Here is a 16389-nt window from a genome sequence, read left to right on the forward strand (position 1 = left end):
AATATACCATAGTGAGCATAATCATAAATCACAGACCTCCAGAGTGGTGCAGTTAATATGCTTTCCCTGTCCATTAATTAAGTGGATGGCCTAATGAATTAAATGAAAATCGCTTATTGTCACGACTAGGCTTCAATGAAGTTACTGTGAAAAGCCCCGAGTCGCCACATTCCGGCGCCTGTCCGGTGAGGCTGGTACGGGAATTGAACAGTGCTGCTGGCCTGCTTGGTCTGCTTTAAAAGCCAGCGATTTAGCCCAGTGAGTTAAACCAGCCCCTAAGTCGTGGAATTCAAAATTTCAAATCCTTTCATTCTGCTGAACTTGCCCATTTACAGAAATTTTGTCTGAGTTCTGGTCACGTTCAGCAGTTATATTCAGTTTTCAGAATTATTCTCAGCAAGTTTTTTAAAAACTATTTATTTTGAAATCCGAATGAAGAGGACCAAATTGGATCTCATCACACCTATTTCTTGGGTATGAAATGGGAAGAAAAGGTTCAACTGTTCAGAGATATATTCTATACCCTATCTGTGCCTGAAACATGTCCAATGCCGTTTCATAGAATCATAGAACGTTTGAAGCACAGAAGGAGGCCACTTGTTTGTGCCAGCTAGAAACGAGCCACCCAGCCTAAATCCCACTTTCTAGCATTTGGTCCATAGCTCAGACGATCTTGCTAACCATCTTAAACAATCATCAGAACTTTGTACTTGCTAATGAGGAGTCGAATGCTTGTTTAAGGACTCCTATTCAAAAGCGGTCAAAGATGTGCCAGTACCTGGTGATGCCGAATGACTCACTTCACTGTTGCAATTTTGATGCAATTTCTTACCACCCTTATGAATGGTTGAATAGCAGCGGCCCATTTGTGTATTTATAAAGATACTGCAAAGTGCAGTACGTTTATGGTTTATGATAAGACTGCAATTTGACAGTGAAGTAAAACTGTACTGTGAACCAACATTGCAAAATTAAACAACCTTTCTGCACATTTACTTGTATTTGTTGTATTCTTTAGTCCAGCAGTATCTTCCTCAGATGTAACAGCACTCACTCTGTTACATCCATTCAGGATTCATAATGAATGGGAAACCTTGGGCTGGCAGTGAACAATTTGGAGATTTCATAATTTATAGATTAAAATTATTCAATTACTTGTATTGCATATTGAAAAAACGCCACTCCTGAATGGTACATTGAAATTTGAAAAATTGGACTTTCCTCATGGCTCAGCTGGTTAAGCCTGTATGAGGCTAGTCTTACAGACCAGGAAATTTCAAGGTTTAATTGCTAATCCGTTTTAATTTATCTCAGCCAGGGCACATTTGAAGACATTAATTAGCTCCGCACCCTGGGATTAAGAAGGGAAAAATCAGCAAGGGCTCCTGCACACGCTTTTTATGCATCAACCCTAATTGAAAAGGCTCATGTATGCATGTCAAGTGAGCTTAGATTAATTTGTCTCCAAAGTGCCCCCAAAATTGAGTAGCCTTCTAATACTCATTCAGTAAGCGCAGTGTTAAGAATTGCAACTTGGCCGAGGTACAGGTGGGCAGGCAGTACCTTTTGAACAATACATGCAACTTAGAGTCAATGCTTTTAAGTAAGAAAGGTAGAGGAGAAAATGAAAAATCCAATGTTTATAAAGAAATAAGTATGCTGCAAATTCAGCATCCTAGTTATGTGCATATCATTTATTCATATTGTAACTTGAATATTGCCAAAAAGAGAGAAATTATGCTGAAACTTTTCATCTTGGACTTGTCAGAACAAATGCAAGAATGCCAACTTTCAAATGATCACAACAATACTATATAAGAGTACTGATTGATTGGTAAATTAATCCTAATTGGCTGAGGCATTGCCATGCAGAAAGCAATGAGAATTTCTAGATTGCCCAAACCCCCAGGTAATTAAAAAAAGGCCTAAGGCTTGAGCATATCCCTTTTGTTTGCAGAGATCGGGTCCTGCATATGAACGTATGATGTTGTTTCCAGCAAGCATTAATGAGCCATATTATGAGCTCGACTGGTTATCTTAAATTTGTTGTTAGTGTAGTTATTAGGGCACTCAAGATTGTTCAGTTAATGTTGCTCAGTCACAGAAACACATCTAATAATAGACATTTTGTTTTGAGTTTTGCAAGTGCGGGTTGGCTTGGTACACTCTGTACTATGCCTATTAACCGAAGGAACATTCTGTTTGTTTTGATTTGATCTGCCAATTGCTGGGATATATAGCCTACAAACCCAGCAGCGCACCGGTAGTAAAATTCATACATGACATTGTTCAAATGTGTGGTAGGCAGCACATCATTTTGGACTAATGCCGTATGCTAATTTCATTGTCAATATAATGCCAAGTACATAAGCTACACATCCCAGTGATTGGCTGATCAAATCAAATGTTCATTCGGTTGTTCATATTAGGCTAATTTGCCCTTGCTATAAGTTGTTATAATATGCCTTTAAAGGACAACAGTGTCATGTGTCCCAGTACTTTTTTAAAAATTCATTCATGTATGTGGGCGCTGGTAGGCCTTCAATTGAGTGGCTTGCGAGGTCATTTCAGAGGGCATTTGAGTGTCAACGACATTGCTGTGGATCTGCTTTCACAATGTCGGCAAGACCAGGTAAGGATGGCAGATTTCCTTCCCTAAAGGGCACCATTGAACCAGATGTGGCACTGGATGGTGGCCCTCCAAGTGACATTCCCCGCGTTGACGGCCGCTGGCTCTCAGATGGCACTGGCTGCCCTGTGGCTGATCGTCTGATTCCCTTGGGGGAACAGGATATCCCGTCTGGACTCCGCCATGTTCAACAATCTGGCCACGCCCACATCTCTGAATTGTGGGGCCATTCTGCGCGGTGGCATGGCTGCTTGCTGTCTGGGGTTTGCTCTGCGGGATCAGTTTAAGAGCCGCTCCTCCTCGTAGTTAGCGGGAAACTGCCGAGGGTGGTTCAGGTGAATCAGCTGGTGAGACAGTCTTTTGCGGCGTGAAGCCCATGGGGCATCATTAAGTGCTCTAATTAACGTTAAACACTGGTGACGACCTCACCGGGTTAGCTGTCAGGAAACACCAGGTTGTTCCCGGTCACTACCACACTTAGAAACTTTTCCATTAGATCGCGCTTATTATATATACATATGTAAAGTCAACCTAAAAATATACGTTGTTCGTCGCAGAATATATGGTTCTGATCACTTGAAATTTAGCATTCTTGCATTTGTTCTGATGAGTGCAAGGTGAAAAGCTTTGGCAACATGTATCTTTTTTCAGCAAAATTCAGGTTTCTTGTCACCAAGTTACTGCACATTTTGCAACTGTTAATGATACCATTTTAATTTGCATCCTGATTTCACACATTACCTCATATATCTGAATTTATTGATAGCTGCACATTTAATCTTCCAGTGCTACAAGTCATAAAATATTGGCCCATATTTTGTACCAGGAAAACAGTGAGATTATATGGCCTTACAGTTATTATGAAATACATTGAACTGAAATCTTTGGCATCCATACATGTGCAGTTAAATGTGGAAATCAGGAATTTGCTGTCTGATTTTCCCTGCTTCTCCACAAGCTTGACTGTACTGGTACCACACCGACATATTCAGCATCCTTATACATGTAAGGCATAAAGTAGTTGTGCTTACCCACAACATACTGATTAAACATGCTAGAAAAAAGTTAGGGTGAGTCTATTCAATTATAGTTAAATTTTAACAGTATAGTGAGTCTGAATTTTTACCAAACAAAATCTTCAGCACTGAAAATTTATTTTTGCAAGAGTAAACTCTCATTCTTTCAGATTTTAATAATTGTGAGAGATTTTTAGACTTTTTTTTTCTAAGTCTGTCTGTCTCTTTCTCTCTTAAACCCATTACTTTCCCTCTCTTCTGTACATGGTTTTATATTGAACTAAATATTCTAACTGGCCTTCCTCAGTTTAGGCTCCGCATATTTCCGTAAGAATTCTTCAATCTGATTGGCTGAAGACTGAAGATTGGCTGTTATCCCATTCACACAGGTCCCAAGTTCCCTTGAGAGGACATCATGCTGTCTCAGATTCCTGATGGTTACAGATTGCTGTGAAAATGCCAACAATAAGTATATGATAATCTGTAAGTGTGATGAATAATGAGCATTGTTTGTTGCTGCTGATTGCAAATTCAGGGCCAATATTAGTGAAATTATCAGGTGTTGACTTTTGTGGCATTGTTTAATGAAGTATATGAAGGCTTAACCATTAGTAGATTACAATAGAATTTATATCAAAATCTAATAAAATTATCCATTCTGAGAACACTAATCAACAAAGTTGCATGCATAATAAGCTTGCATTTTTAGTTTAATACTTTTACGTAGATACATACATAGAAGGCAGGAGCAGGAGGAGGTATTTTGGCCCTTCGAGCCTGCTCCACCATTCATCATGATCATGGCTGATCATCCGACTCAATAGCCTAATCCTGCTTTCTCCCCATAGCCTTTGATCCCATTCTCCCCTTTCTCATAGCTTTATCATAGAACTTATCATAGAATGTACAGTGCAGAAGGAGGCCATTCGGCCCATCGAGTTTGCACCGGGCCCTTGGAAAGAGCACCCTACCTAAGCACGTACCTCCACCCTATCCCCGTAACTCAGTAACCCCACCTAACTTTTTTTTTGGATACTATGTGTAATTTAGCGTGGCCAATCCACCTAGCCTGCACATTTTTGGACTGTGGGAGGAAACCAGAGCACCCGGAGGAAACCCATGCAGACACAGGGAGAATGTGCAGACTCCGCACAGACAGTGATCCAAGGCGGGAATCGAACTTGGGACCCTGGAGCTGTGAAGCAACTGTGCTAACTACTGGGCTACCATGCTGTCCTTTAGGCAGTTATCATTTTACTGTATTAAGGGATTGCGGAGAGGAAAATAACCAGAATTCCCAAACAGTACTATGATCTTTGCCAGAAATCCAAATTTGGATTTTGGGTTGAGTACAGGATTTGCCCACTTCCAATGGCACCTTTGGTCATTTAAGTAAGCAAAACGCAACATTAAAGCTTTCACATAAAGAACAGCCATTCAGGAGGGCGCCTATTATCCTTGGAAACATGCTCAGAAAACAGTCAATTCATTCAGAAGAGAAGGAAGATGGAGGAAAGAGAACTGACGAAACGGAGCAGGAGAACAACTATTTAGTACTTAGTCTAGGTTTGATATGTTTATTTCTGAACAAGGCATTCCATTGCACTGTGCTGGTCACTATTTCAGGAAGGCTATAGCACGAGCGTCCCATGCGTGCACTGGAAGCATGCAGAGTGGGCAGATGACGACATCACTCAGCATGTACAGCACACAGCTCACCATTCTGGATCACATAGGTCCTGCTAACACACAGCTTTACGCCGCTCAAGCACACACAGTGGAACATGCGTTCAGTTGCACAAGGGACTCCTCCCTGCCACCCACTAGGACTATTTACAGGAATCACCGTGTAACTTTTAGGTGAGGTGTTTTGATTTCTTTACTACAAGGGGAAGAACTGCGTACCACGTAGTTGGAGAAAATTCTTTCAGTCAGAAGGAAGTGGTGATAGATCTTTGGAATGACTGGTATGGATTTTAAAAGCCCCCGAGCAGAAACCTGCTCTCAGTCATGGGGCTATAGTTGCAATTCCTCATGGGCTGCAGCATAACATGCAGGTGGACCAGAGACAACAAAGAGGAGAAGCTGTTCACAGGGTGAGGAGGAAGAGGGCTCTCAACAGAAGGTCATATTCAGTTACGGTCTTCAGAGAACACTTCTCCGAGGCAGCTACGATTCACAAAGCAGGTGGTCACAGAACTGTGCCGCATTCTCAAATCGAATCTGCAGCTTCAGAGCAGGATAATGCCTGCCACGTGGCTGCCAGCATTAGTGTGATTCTCAATTTCTACACCAGCTTGCAGCTGGTGGCATTGCCATGTTACACTTGGCTGTGCATTGCTGTCTGCAAGAGAGCACCAAGGCCCTGAACTCAAGGAGAGGGGCTTCATTGTCTTCTCCGCAGGCTGACACAAGCAGGAGATTTGGGCTTGTCACTTTGCCAGGATAATGGGTTCTTGATGATGCAGAAAACCATTGATTGAATTCAGGTGGCTATGCAGTGCTATATCTCTATGGGGGATATGCACCAGAACTACAAAGGGTGCTATTTCCTGAGCATGCTGTTGCTGTGTGACCATGTAGAGATCATCGTGTTGGTGATTTCTCACTATGCTGGCAGCAATATTTACCCCTCAATCGATATCAGAAAATCTGAAATTGTTGGTCATTGGCACATTGCTGTTTGTGAAAACATGCCATGTACAGATTGGCTGCTGTGTTCTTACGCACAACAGTGACTACACTTCATTGACTGGAAAGCCCATTGGGGCTTCCTGTGGTTATGAAAGGTACTATATAAATGCAAGTCTTTCATATTTTTTCTCTCTCTCTGGCCTGTTGCACCACTGCTCTGGTCTCTTCCTGTTGAAAAAGTTATCTCATTCATTTCCAGCACCTGCTACAGCTGGGGTGCGCCTCCCTTTAAGTGTAGCTTAGCTTTAATGGGTGCTAGCCTCACATGAGGCTCCTTGCCGAGTGGGCAGCCATGAGCCCCTTTAGAACTGGGTTGCACCCCACAATCATGAAGATGCATAGGCCGTACAAAGTCTGCCCGCTGACTCTCATTGGTGATCGAGCTTCACTAACTTCTGGGAAAATATTGAAAATTTATTGGCTATGAAATTTGGCCCTGTAGTGCCTGTTATTAGAGTGCCAACGAAGGATTTATTTTGCCAAACTGCTACTTCAGTTACGGTTCCTTCAATGATAGTGAGCACCATCTCCTCCATTAGCTGAGGACGTGCAATCCTCTTTGTCCCCCATCTATCCTCCATTGCTGCCTCTGGTTTTGGACCACCTTGCCCTGCAACAGAGAGGGAAGTAAATCAATAAATGTAGTGCATTCTCTTTGGGGATTATGCCTATTATAATTTAATAGCTGGCATTGTGTGCAAGCTGAGAATATGGCAATTTTGATGACTGGAAGGCTTTAAGAATATTTGATTATGTGCATTGGGAAGGTTAAGGGTTAAAAGCCTGGGTGTATAGTGTGTTTTAAAAAGGTTTTTGTTTTTCTTCCAGGGAATAGCAGATAAAATTGACGAAGGAATATGTTTTTTAGTCTAGGCTAATGGACTGTGGTTTACCTAGGGAATTCCCTGGGGCGTTAATGTGCTTTACAGCCTTTAGAGATAATTAGTTTATTTCAGCTTGGGGAGATGAGGTCATTGCTGGGTGGAGCTCAGAAAGGCAGGAAGGCAATGAGTTTGAGAAGCTGTGAGAGAGAGAAGAGCTTAGTTCTGATTTGCCTAACTCTGAAATCAAAATTCTTTCCAAGTAGGTTAAATGAAAAGAGTAATAATGTTTTAAAGCAGAGAAGACAAAGAAGAGGCTGAAGCAGCTATTTGAAGATATTCAGCAAGAGTCTGAAGGGGTTCCAACCAGAGCCAAATCTGTTTTATAATGTCCTGCTAATGTTAAAATGGATTAAGAGTTGTATGTTTCTTTTCATAGAAAAAGAATCCCAACAGTGCAGAAGGAGGCCATTCAGCCTATCAAGTCAGCACCGACCCTCCGAAAGAGCACCCTATCCAGGCCCTAACCCCGTTACCCCACCAAACCTTTTGGACACTAAGTGACAATTTAGCTTGTCCAATCCACCTAACCTGCAAACTTAAAGGGTTTCCACTCGATGAAAGCGCAACTGGTGTGTGACCATGAGCTGCATGTCTGTGCCCGATACCCGGGCAATGTGCATGACCCGTTCATCCTGGCACACTCGACGGCTCTTGACACCTTTGAGGTGCACCTCCAGTTGAGGAGTTGGCTTTTGGGTGACAGGGGTTCTCCGCTGCGGTTATGGCTGATGACGGGTATCCAGAGGCCCCAGACCGGCGCAAACATCCGCTACAATGATGCCCATGCAGTGACCAGGGGCATGATCAAGCAGTGCATCGACATCCTGAAAGTGCCTGAAATGCTCTGGAGGGGCCCTCCAGTATAGCGCTAGGAGGGTCCTGCCACATTGTGGTTCCCTGTTGCGTCCTCCACAACGTCACTCAACAGAGTAGTGAAGTTCCGGAGGCGGGGGATGAACACCAGGCATCGCTTGATAAGGAGGATGCGGAGAATAACCAGAATGGGCTGGGCATGCTGCCTCAGCAGGCACAGGAGGCCGCACAACCTGTGCGCCAGGGCCACGCACACAGGACGCTCTAATTGCCTCCAGATCCACCAGCTAGAGGGCCTGACCAATGGCATGAACATCTGATCCCACCCCCATAACCATAGCTCCCCCCCCCCCCCCACATGGCCATCCACCCTCTCCCATGACCACCCTCCCTGCACACCATCCCACCCCCCGAAACCCCTCCATCATTTCTACCTGCCTCACTACAGGGTGCGTGCCCTAGGTAGGCAGTAATAGCTGGTCTGGTCCATGGGATGGAGGATGATGGCGACACACTCTGGATGAGCTCTGGTGATCCGCATCGTTTGATGTTTGACTCCTGCCCGAGGCACAGAACAGAACTGCCCTACCAGCGGCTGCTATGTACCAGTGCTATCTGAACATTGCAGTGGCGGGTGGTGCTCCAGAGCTTGACGCAGACATAACTGGTTATGGCTGAGGGCATCGATGGCATTGCCCCGAAACTGACTGACCTGAGCCAGTCCCAGAGGGAGGTGGCACAGTCACTGACTGATGTAGCACTTTCCACCGTCTGCCTGGTGATCCCTGCATGTAAGCTGACCATTCCATCACACAGTCCCCTGAACCATTGGGGTGGCAGAGGTGGGTACAGAGTGCGGGGTGGCCCTCGGGGCTACCCCATGTGCGTGGAGGGTGTGGGGGAGAGCGAGCGGAGCTATCCCCTGGGACTGCACCACCACCTGGCGCTGCCAGTTCTGGAGGCCCGCTCTCGTCTCAACTAGGGCATCCATGCTTGCGGCCATGGAGCAGAGGGACTGGGCCACCTCCCTCTGGAAAGTGCCACATCAGTCAGTGACTGTGCCACCTCCCTCTGGGACTGGCTCAGGTCAGTCAGTTTCGGGGCAATGCCATCGATGCCCTCAGCCATAACCAGTTATGTCTGCGTCAAGCTCTGGAGCACCGCCCGCCACTGCAATGTTCAGATAGCACTGGTACATAGCAGCCGCTGGTAGGGCAGTTCTGTTCTGTGCCTCGGCCACCTCCCGCACAGAGTGCCCCAGGCCTTGGACATACTTATCCATGACCGATAACTTTTCCCCAAGGCCTCCACTGCGGACACCACAAGTCTGGTGTTGGCCTGGGTGGCATGCATGGTCGACGCCGTTTCCTTCCCCTGCAGGCAGTTAAACTCCTCCAACTGAACTTGCAGATGCTGGATACAGCCCCTCATGTAGTCTCTGGCTCTGTGTCTGCATCTCCATTATCGATGGGACAGTCCTTTCCAGATGCCTGAGACCTATCTGGATGGCAGCTAGTCCATAGGATCGCACCGCCCTCCAACCGTCCACCACCTCGGGGGTTCCTGACTACACCTGATGTACTGCTGCATGTGTGTGGTGTGGACCAGTTAGTGCGCCAAGATCCTCTTCACTAACATGCCAACCAAAGCGAGTGTCTCTGGGATGGTGCAGAGTGTTGGAGACAGCTGTGATGGAAAGTCGGTGTCATCCCCAGACTAGTGCTCCAGGATGTCTCGGGCCGACATTTGGGGGCTCACGCCACTGTCCGTTACTGCTTCATTGCTGGAATCTGCTTGTGGTTGGGATTGAAGGTGGGGAACAGCAGAAAGCCGGCCTTTTTAGCAGGCGATCCTGCAAGACACAAGACATGACACATGATTGGATCACCAGTTGTGGTGGTGGGTGGTGAGGGGGGGATGATGTAGGGGAGGGGAGATGGTGTGGTGGTGCTGAGGGGGTGGTGTGTGGGTTGTGTGGGGTGGTGATGGGGTGGTGTAGCGGTTGGTGTGGGGGTGGTTTGGGGGAGCTGGAGTGGGGTCCATGTCACACGCCTTGGGGACACCGCAACTTAGCGGGTGCTCACTTTGTTGCCCAAAGCCGACCTTTGCCTCAGCGACTGTCCTCTCTCCGAATCCACCAACCAGGTTCAGTGCCTACTGCTCTGCGATGGTGAGAGGCCGCAGATCCGGTGGTTCCCCTCCAGTCTGCTCTCTCTCTTTGAGGTTATGCACCACCTTCTTCTTGGGGAGGGGGTTGGGGAGACACCGCAAGCGCACAGTGTTAGCCAGTCAGACGCATGCAGCTCAGGGGTTGGACAACTGGTGGCCTTCGTGGGCAGGGCACCGGCCATGGTAGGCAGTAAGGGTGCTGGTCTGTGGTACAGGGTGGAATGCGAGCAGACTGCCGGCGGGTGGGTTTTGGTCACCCTCCGGGTGAAGGGGCTTTGGGGGGCTACGAGTGTGTGGAACAGGGTTGGTGCCAGTGCCTGGCGCTGCCTACTCACCCTGGCCGCCCTGAGGAGGTTGTGCAACTTCTTCTGGCACTGGTGTCCGGGCCTGGCGGTGGGGCCCATGGCACTCACGGTCTGCCACCTGCATCCAGGCCCGGTGTATGGCGGCAGATTCAGCCTCCTTCCTACCTCGGGGAATAGGGTGGCTCACCTCTTCTCCATAGTGTCCAGCAGGGTCTTGAGTTCTGCACCCGCGAACTAGGGTGCAGCGCTTCGTGCTGCCATCTTGTTGGCTGGGATGAGTGTGAGTGGGCAGTGGAGTGGTGATATGTGGCTGCAGCTGGCAGCCTCTCGAGTGGCAATTGGGCACCATTTTACATTGGAATCGATAGAGTTCCACGTGGTGCCGGTGCTAACCCATTAACGAATCATGAATTGCTCCGGGACCAGCGGCAATTTAGTTATCTAAAAAATCCACTGATTCAGTCCTGGAGTCAGTCTCTGAAGTGGAGAATCCCATCCTAAGTTCTTGCGCCGGAGAAGTAGAAATTCCTCGGAGTAGAACAGCTGCGACCTGTGTTTCAAGCTCTCAGATCTATTAGCTGCAAGCCATTCATTCCTTTCTAGTGATTGGCAGTTGCCCCAAACAAGCTGCAGCTTTGATTCATTCATCTCCTTTCATGGATGAGTGACTCTTAAGTGCTGAAACCCCGATGTTTACAAACATCAACCACATCAAAGAGCGGCAAGTGCATTGTAATCACATGCTTGAAGGGTCCTGGGGGTGGTGGTGGGGGGGGGGGGGGGTTGGTGGTCTCCCTAGCCAGGGCATTCTGGGGAGGGGTGAGGTTGTTGGTCTGGTACAGAGGGTGGGCAGGCAGTACATTGTGCGGTGGGAATGTAGCTCTCGTTACTTACCCCCTTGATCCACCGTGAGGCCCACCAAGTCAGGACCACGCTGGTAAATACTAGGGGTGATTCACGCTCACGTGATTCCCGGTCGAGGAGACTGAAGAATCACAGGGGGCCGGCGAATAGGGTGCAGGGTCCACTAAATGGATTCAAATAGATCATTACAACCTATTTGCATTTATTTACATCCTGCTGGCGTGCGGTTGTGAACCTGCCACTAGCAGGGAGTCGGAGCATCGTGTTCGGATCGACACTAGGTGGCAATCGCAATTTTCCCCCAACGCTGGATTCCCAGTCCCATCAGGGAACATGATTTGACCATCCTGAGATGGAGAATCCAGCCCATAAACCTTGGTCCAAAACCAAACCTCCCAAGAATCTTTAAGTGATACCCCTACTCCACCCTATAAAATGTATTTTCAATATCCACTGAGACAATCACCTCCGGTTCGGACACTGGAGAGTATTCAACGTACATTAGCTGACAGGTGCCGACCCTTAACTAAACCTGTCTGTTGTTCCGATATCAGCTCTGGAAGGCAGGGCTCCAACCTCAGTGTCAGCATTTTAGCCAGCAATTGAGTATCAGCATTCAACAACGAGATAGACTAATACGACCAGTATTTTGTAGGGTCCTTGCACTTCTTCAGACTCAAGGAAATGGAGGCTGCACCAATGCAACAGACAACATCTTCCGGGACAGGGAATCATTAAACATCGTCCATCAATGGGATCAACTGCCCTGCAAATTTCTGAAAGAATTCGATGAGGAACCCATCTGGGCCCAGAGCTTTTCATGATTGCATTGACCCAATAAATCTCAGAATGTCTTCATGGCTCAACTCGAGCTGTTCCTTTCTCTTCCTCTCCATTCCCAGTAAGGATAATCCATCCAAAAACTGCATCATGGCGAATTCTCCTCTGGTTGGGTGGGGGGGGGGGGCTCTGATCCATAAAGACTTTGATAAAAGGCTTCAAATGCACATTCAGTGGTGAATAGACCAAACTACCACCCGAGTCCCTGACCTGCACAATCTCCCGGGAGGCAGCCTGCCGCCTCAGCTGGTGTGCTAAAAGACGACTGGCTTTTCTCAGTGTTCATGGAATGTTGCCCTGGAACATCTCAGTTGGCTCAGAGTCTCATCCACTGAGAGTAATTCAAACTGCGTTTCCATCTTTTTCCTAATCGGCAGCAATTGCGGCGTAGGGGCAAGCGAATACTGATGGTCCACCTCGAGGATGGATTCCACCAGACTCTGCCACTCCACCCTCCCAACGATTTTCAGATGTGCATTGTGGGAAATTATCTCCCCCTAATGACCACCTTAAGGGACTCCCACAATGAAGAGGTTGAGATAGACTCATTCTTATTGAACGTATTGTACTCCCCAATGGCAGAGGATATGCGCTCGCAAAATCCTTTGTCTGCCAACAACGGCGTGTCCAATCTACACAGTGGGCAAATCCACAGAATGTGGGGCATGGTCTGAGATCACGTGTGCTAAGTACCCCGCCCTCTTCACCCACAGGAAGGAGAGACCTACCCACCACAAAGAATTTGATCCTAGAATAAACCTGATGGACATGGGAGAAAAAAGAAAAATCCTAATCAGTCAGATGCAAAAACTGCCACGGATCTGCCCCCCTCATCTGCTCCATAAAAACTAATAATGCCCTTGCTATTTCGGATGGAATCAGAGACTTAAGTCTCGCTCGATCCAACTGAGGGTCCAAAATGGCATTCTCTGTCGGCTGACGCCGAAATCAGGAAACATGATTTGGCGAAGAATCAGTTCCGACTCCAAAATCATGGCGGGCGCTGATTTCACACCAAATCGCAATTCTCCGTCGCCTCGACAGTGGAGTCAATGCATTCCAGAATGCACGTGCACTAAAGGCCGTAGACATATCATGAGCAGGCCTGACCTGGGGCCTCCACGATTCTCCATCTCCACTGGGGCGAATTCCCGACGGCGAGGTTCACTTGTGCTTTTAAAAATCATTAAACAGGTGCATTGCTGATGAGGGAGAGAGAAGAGGTAGGACACGGAGAGGCATGACCGTGGGCGGTCGGTCCTGACACTGACCGGGCTGGCTGGGGTCCTGCCAGGGCTGGAAGGCGTGGGTGGGGTGAGGTGTGATAGACGGGATAATGGGCTGTGTGGCATGAGTGATCCCCCCCCCCCCCCCCCCCCCCCCCATGGGGGAGACTGTGGTCGTTGCCCTTGGTGGGCCGCATAATGCATAATGCCCTGCCGGTGGGTGGCAGGGTTGGGTGGATGGTATGACGGAGGGTGTGTGGTTGTGGGGTGGGGCACGGGCATACAGCCAGTGTCACTCTGCAGAACCAGGGGCAACGTGGGTATCGGTGGGCGGTGGGGTGTGCAGCAATGACGGTCCGTGCCTGGGCACCACCCCCCCCCCCCCCCCCCCCCCCCCCGACCGCCACCCCACCCTCATCCCAGCTCATCACAGAGTCAACCATTTCCACCAAACAGGGTAATACAGCAACTACTCAAAGAGTACAAGCACATGGCATTGCCGATCAGAGAATCCCACCTTCAGAATCATGCTCTGGGGACCCGGGTTCTAATCCTGACATGGCAGATTGTGAAATTTGAATTCAATATAAATCTGGAATTAGAAGTCTAAAGGTGACCATGAAACCATCTGGTTTGCTAATGTCCTTAAGGGAAGGAAATCTGTCATCCTTGCCCGGTTTGGCCTACATGTGACTTCAGACCCACAGTAATGTGGTTGACTTTTAACTGTCTTCAGGGATGGGCAACAAATGCTGGCTGAGCAGTGAATCCCCACATCCTGTGAACAAGTAGAAAAAAAAGACATGCCCTCCCAAACATACAAAGACAACAGCCCATGCTTCTTAACAAAAGCTTCTGCCTCCTCCGTCACATCAAAATAATAGTCCTTTGTATTAAAAGTCACTTTGAGGCGTGCAGGGCAAACCACCACAAATCAAACTCTGCTCTTATACAATGCGGCCTTGGCCTTGTTAAATGCTGCCTGTTTTTAAGTAGCTCTGCGCCCACACCCTGATGGAGCCTGATAGTGTTGCCCTCATTCTGTAGTCCCGATGATACTTTGCCCAGCTTTCCTTCTCCTAAAACCAGGAATCTCACGATGATTGCCCGTGATGGATCGCTGAGACAAGGCTTCTGCCTGAGTGACCGCTGGGTCGATCCAGCTCTGGAGGGACGTCACTCCATCTTCCTCCATTATCTTCTCAAACATTTTTGAGATGTAGTCCATCGAATTTGAGCCTTTCAATCTCTCCTTCAACCCCACGATTCTAAGATTATGTCTCCTGGAGCAATTCACCAGGCCATCCACCTTGGCACTCAGTGTTTTATTAACACCAGCCAACACTGCTCTCTTGGCTTCCAAAGAGACAATCTGATCACTCCGGTCCGAAAGAGACACCTCCACATTCTGTATTGCCTTGCCATGCACCTTTACAGTCTCATCAGTCTTCTGCAATGCTGACCGAATGGGAGCTAGGGCCTCTTCTATTGACGTGTGGGGGTTCTCAGAGACAGCCTGCCACCGCTTCTGAAATTCTGTTGCCAAGATGCTTATAAGCATCTCAGCCAACAATGGAGTGGTCAGTGTCGCGGTAGTAGCCTCCACCATTTTCTCAGCCGAAGACCTTCGAGAGGCTTCCGAATCCGTTGACGAATTTTATTTGCAAATTTCCTTGTCCTGGACTTTCTGGGCATCTCTTCTGTGGGAACCTTATTCCATCGAACTAGTGAAGTGATAGCTGAAACAAATCCAAAAACTGGACGAAAAAGACTAAAAATAAAGAACTCTGGCAGGAGCCTCCTCGTGTGCGACTACTCCCTATATGCCGCCATCAGAAGTCCCACAACCTGAATTTCTAATAGCACAATCATTTTCAAAGCCAGTCCCTTTCAGCGTTCAGATAATGCATTCTTCAAAAAAAAATAGCAACAGAAGATTGTACATCTGCAAAAGTTGTTTTTCGACATTACATAGAAATTATTAAATGATTGGTTATTGTGCCTGAACAAAGTTATATAGTTTGGAGCAACGATCACTGAAGCTGGCAGCTTAATTATACATTTTTAAAGTAATTTGAAGGTTGAAGTGTCAGTTGTTGTGCCAGTTTGCTCTTCAGTTGTACTGTTTTTAATTATGTTGCTACGCTGAGCTGGGGCCCTTAACTGCCCAGCTGCATCCCCTCTCTCCTCAACCCCTCAAAGGCTCTCTTGTGTCCATAGTAATGACCTTCTCTGTTAACCAACATTTTTGATTAACTGGCATCACCCATTCCCTGGGCATGCCAGATAAGATTTTACTGCACAAAGCTTTTGAAAATGCATTTACTGACCTTAACCACTCGTGTGAGGAAATTGAACTTCTTTCGGCATCGTAGCCAAGTCCCCAGGATTATACTCCTGGCATTGACTGTGGCAGCGGCTAGGCACACTGACTTCTGAGTCTTCTGAATTTGTCTGGAGGTCTTCCTCATGCCCTGTGGTTACATGGCCTCTCTCTTCCTGACGAATCCCTGCACCAAGGCTTCCAGAGCTTTTTCTGAGAACCTTGTTCTCTACTCTCCCATGCCATTTCTACAGTTCTTCTAGGTTTAAAAGATTGGGTCTGTTTTCCTTGGAGGATAGAAAGTTGAGAGATTTGATAGAGGTATTCAAAATCATGAAGGGTCTGGGCAGAATAGATGGGGAAAAATTGACCCCATTGGTGGAAGGATTGAGAATGAGAGGGTGCAGATTTAAGGTGGTTGGCAAAAGAAGTAAAGGCAACATGAGGAAAAACGTTTATGCAGCGAGTGTTTAGGATCTGGAATTCACTGCCTGAGAGTGCGATGGAGGAGAGTTCAATCGAGGCACTTGGGCATTGCTATCTGGAAAGGAAGAATGTGCTGGGTGACAAGCAGAAGACAAAGGAGTGGCTGAGTTAAATTGCTCCAACAGAAAGCCAGCACAGAC

At 47.4% G+C, this 16389-nt stretch overlaps 1 protein-coding gene across 7 annotated transcripts in view; it reads right to left on the reverse strand.

The window, feature by feature from the left end:
- Positions 1-16389, reverse strand: part of ush2a (Usher syndrome 2A (autosomal recessive, mild)) — a 1354742-nt gene that overhangs the window by 600654 nt on the left and 737699 nt on the right. Inside the window, exon 39 of one of the 7 annotated variants that reach the window (XM_038811735.1) lies at positions 4860-6949. The exons of the other annotated variants lie outside the window; for them this stretch is intronic. Within the exon in view, the coding sequence (XP_038667663.1) occupies positions 6708-6949 (242 nt within the window). The 3' untranslated portion in view covers positions 4860-6707. Of the gene's footprint in view, positions 1-4859; positions 6950-16389 lie in introns of those variants that run through there. 7 annotated transcript variants of the gene reach the window in all.

This window comes from Scyliorhinus canicula, chromosome 1, assembly GCF_902713615.1.
Source record: "Scyliorhinus canicula chromosome 1, sScyCan1.1, whole genome shotgun sequence".
Classification (NCBI taxonomy): domain Eukaryota; kingdom Metazoa; phylum Chordata; class Chondrichthyes; order Carcharhiniformes; family Scyliorhinidae; genus Scyliorhinus; species Scyliorhinus canicula.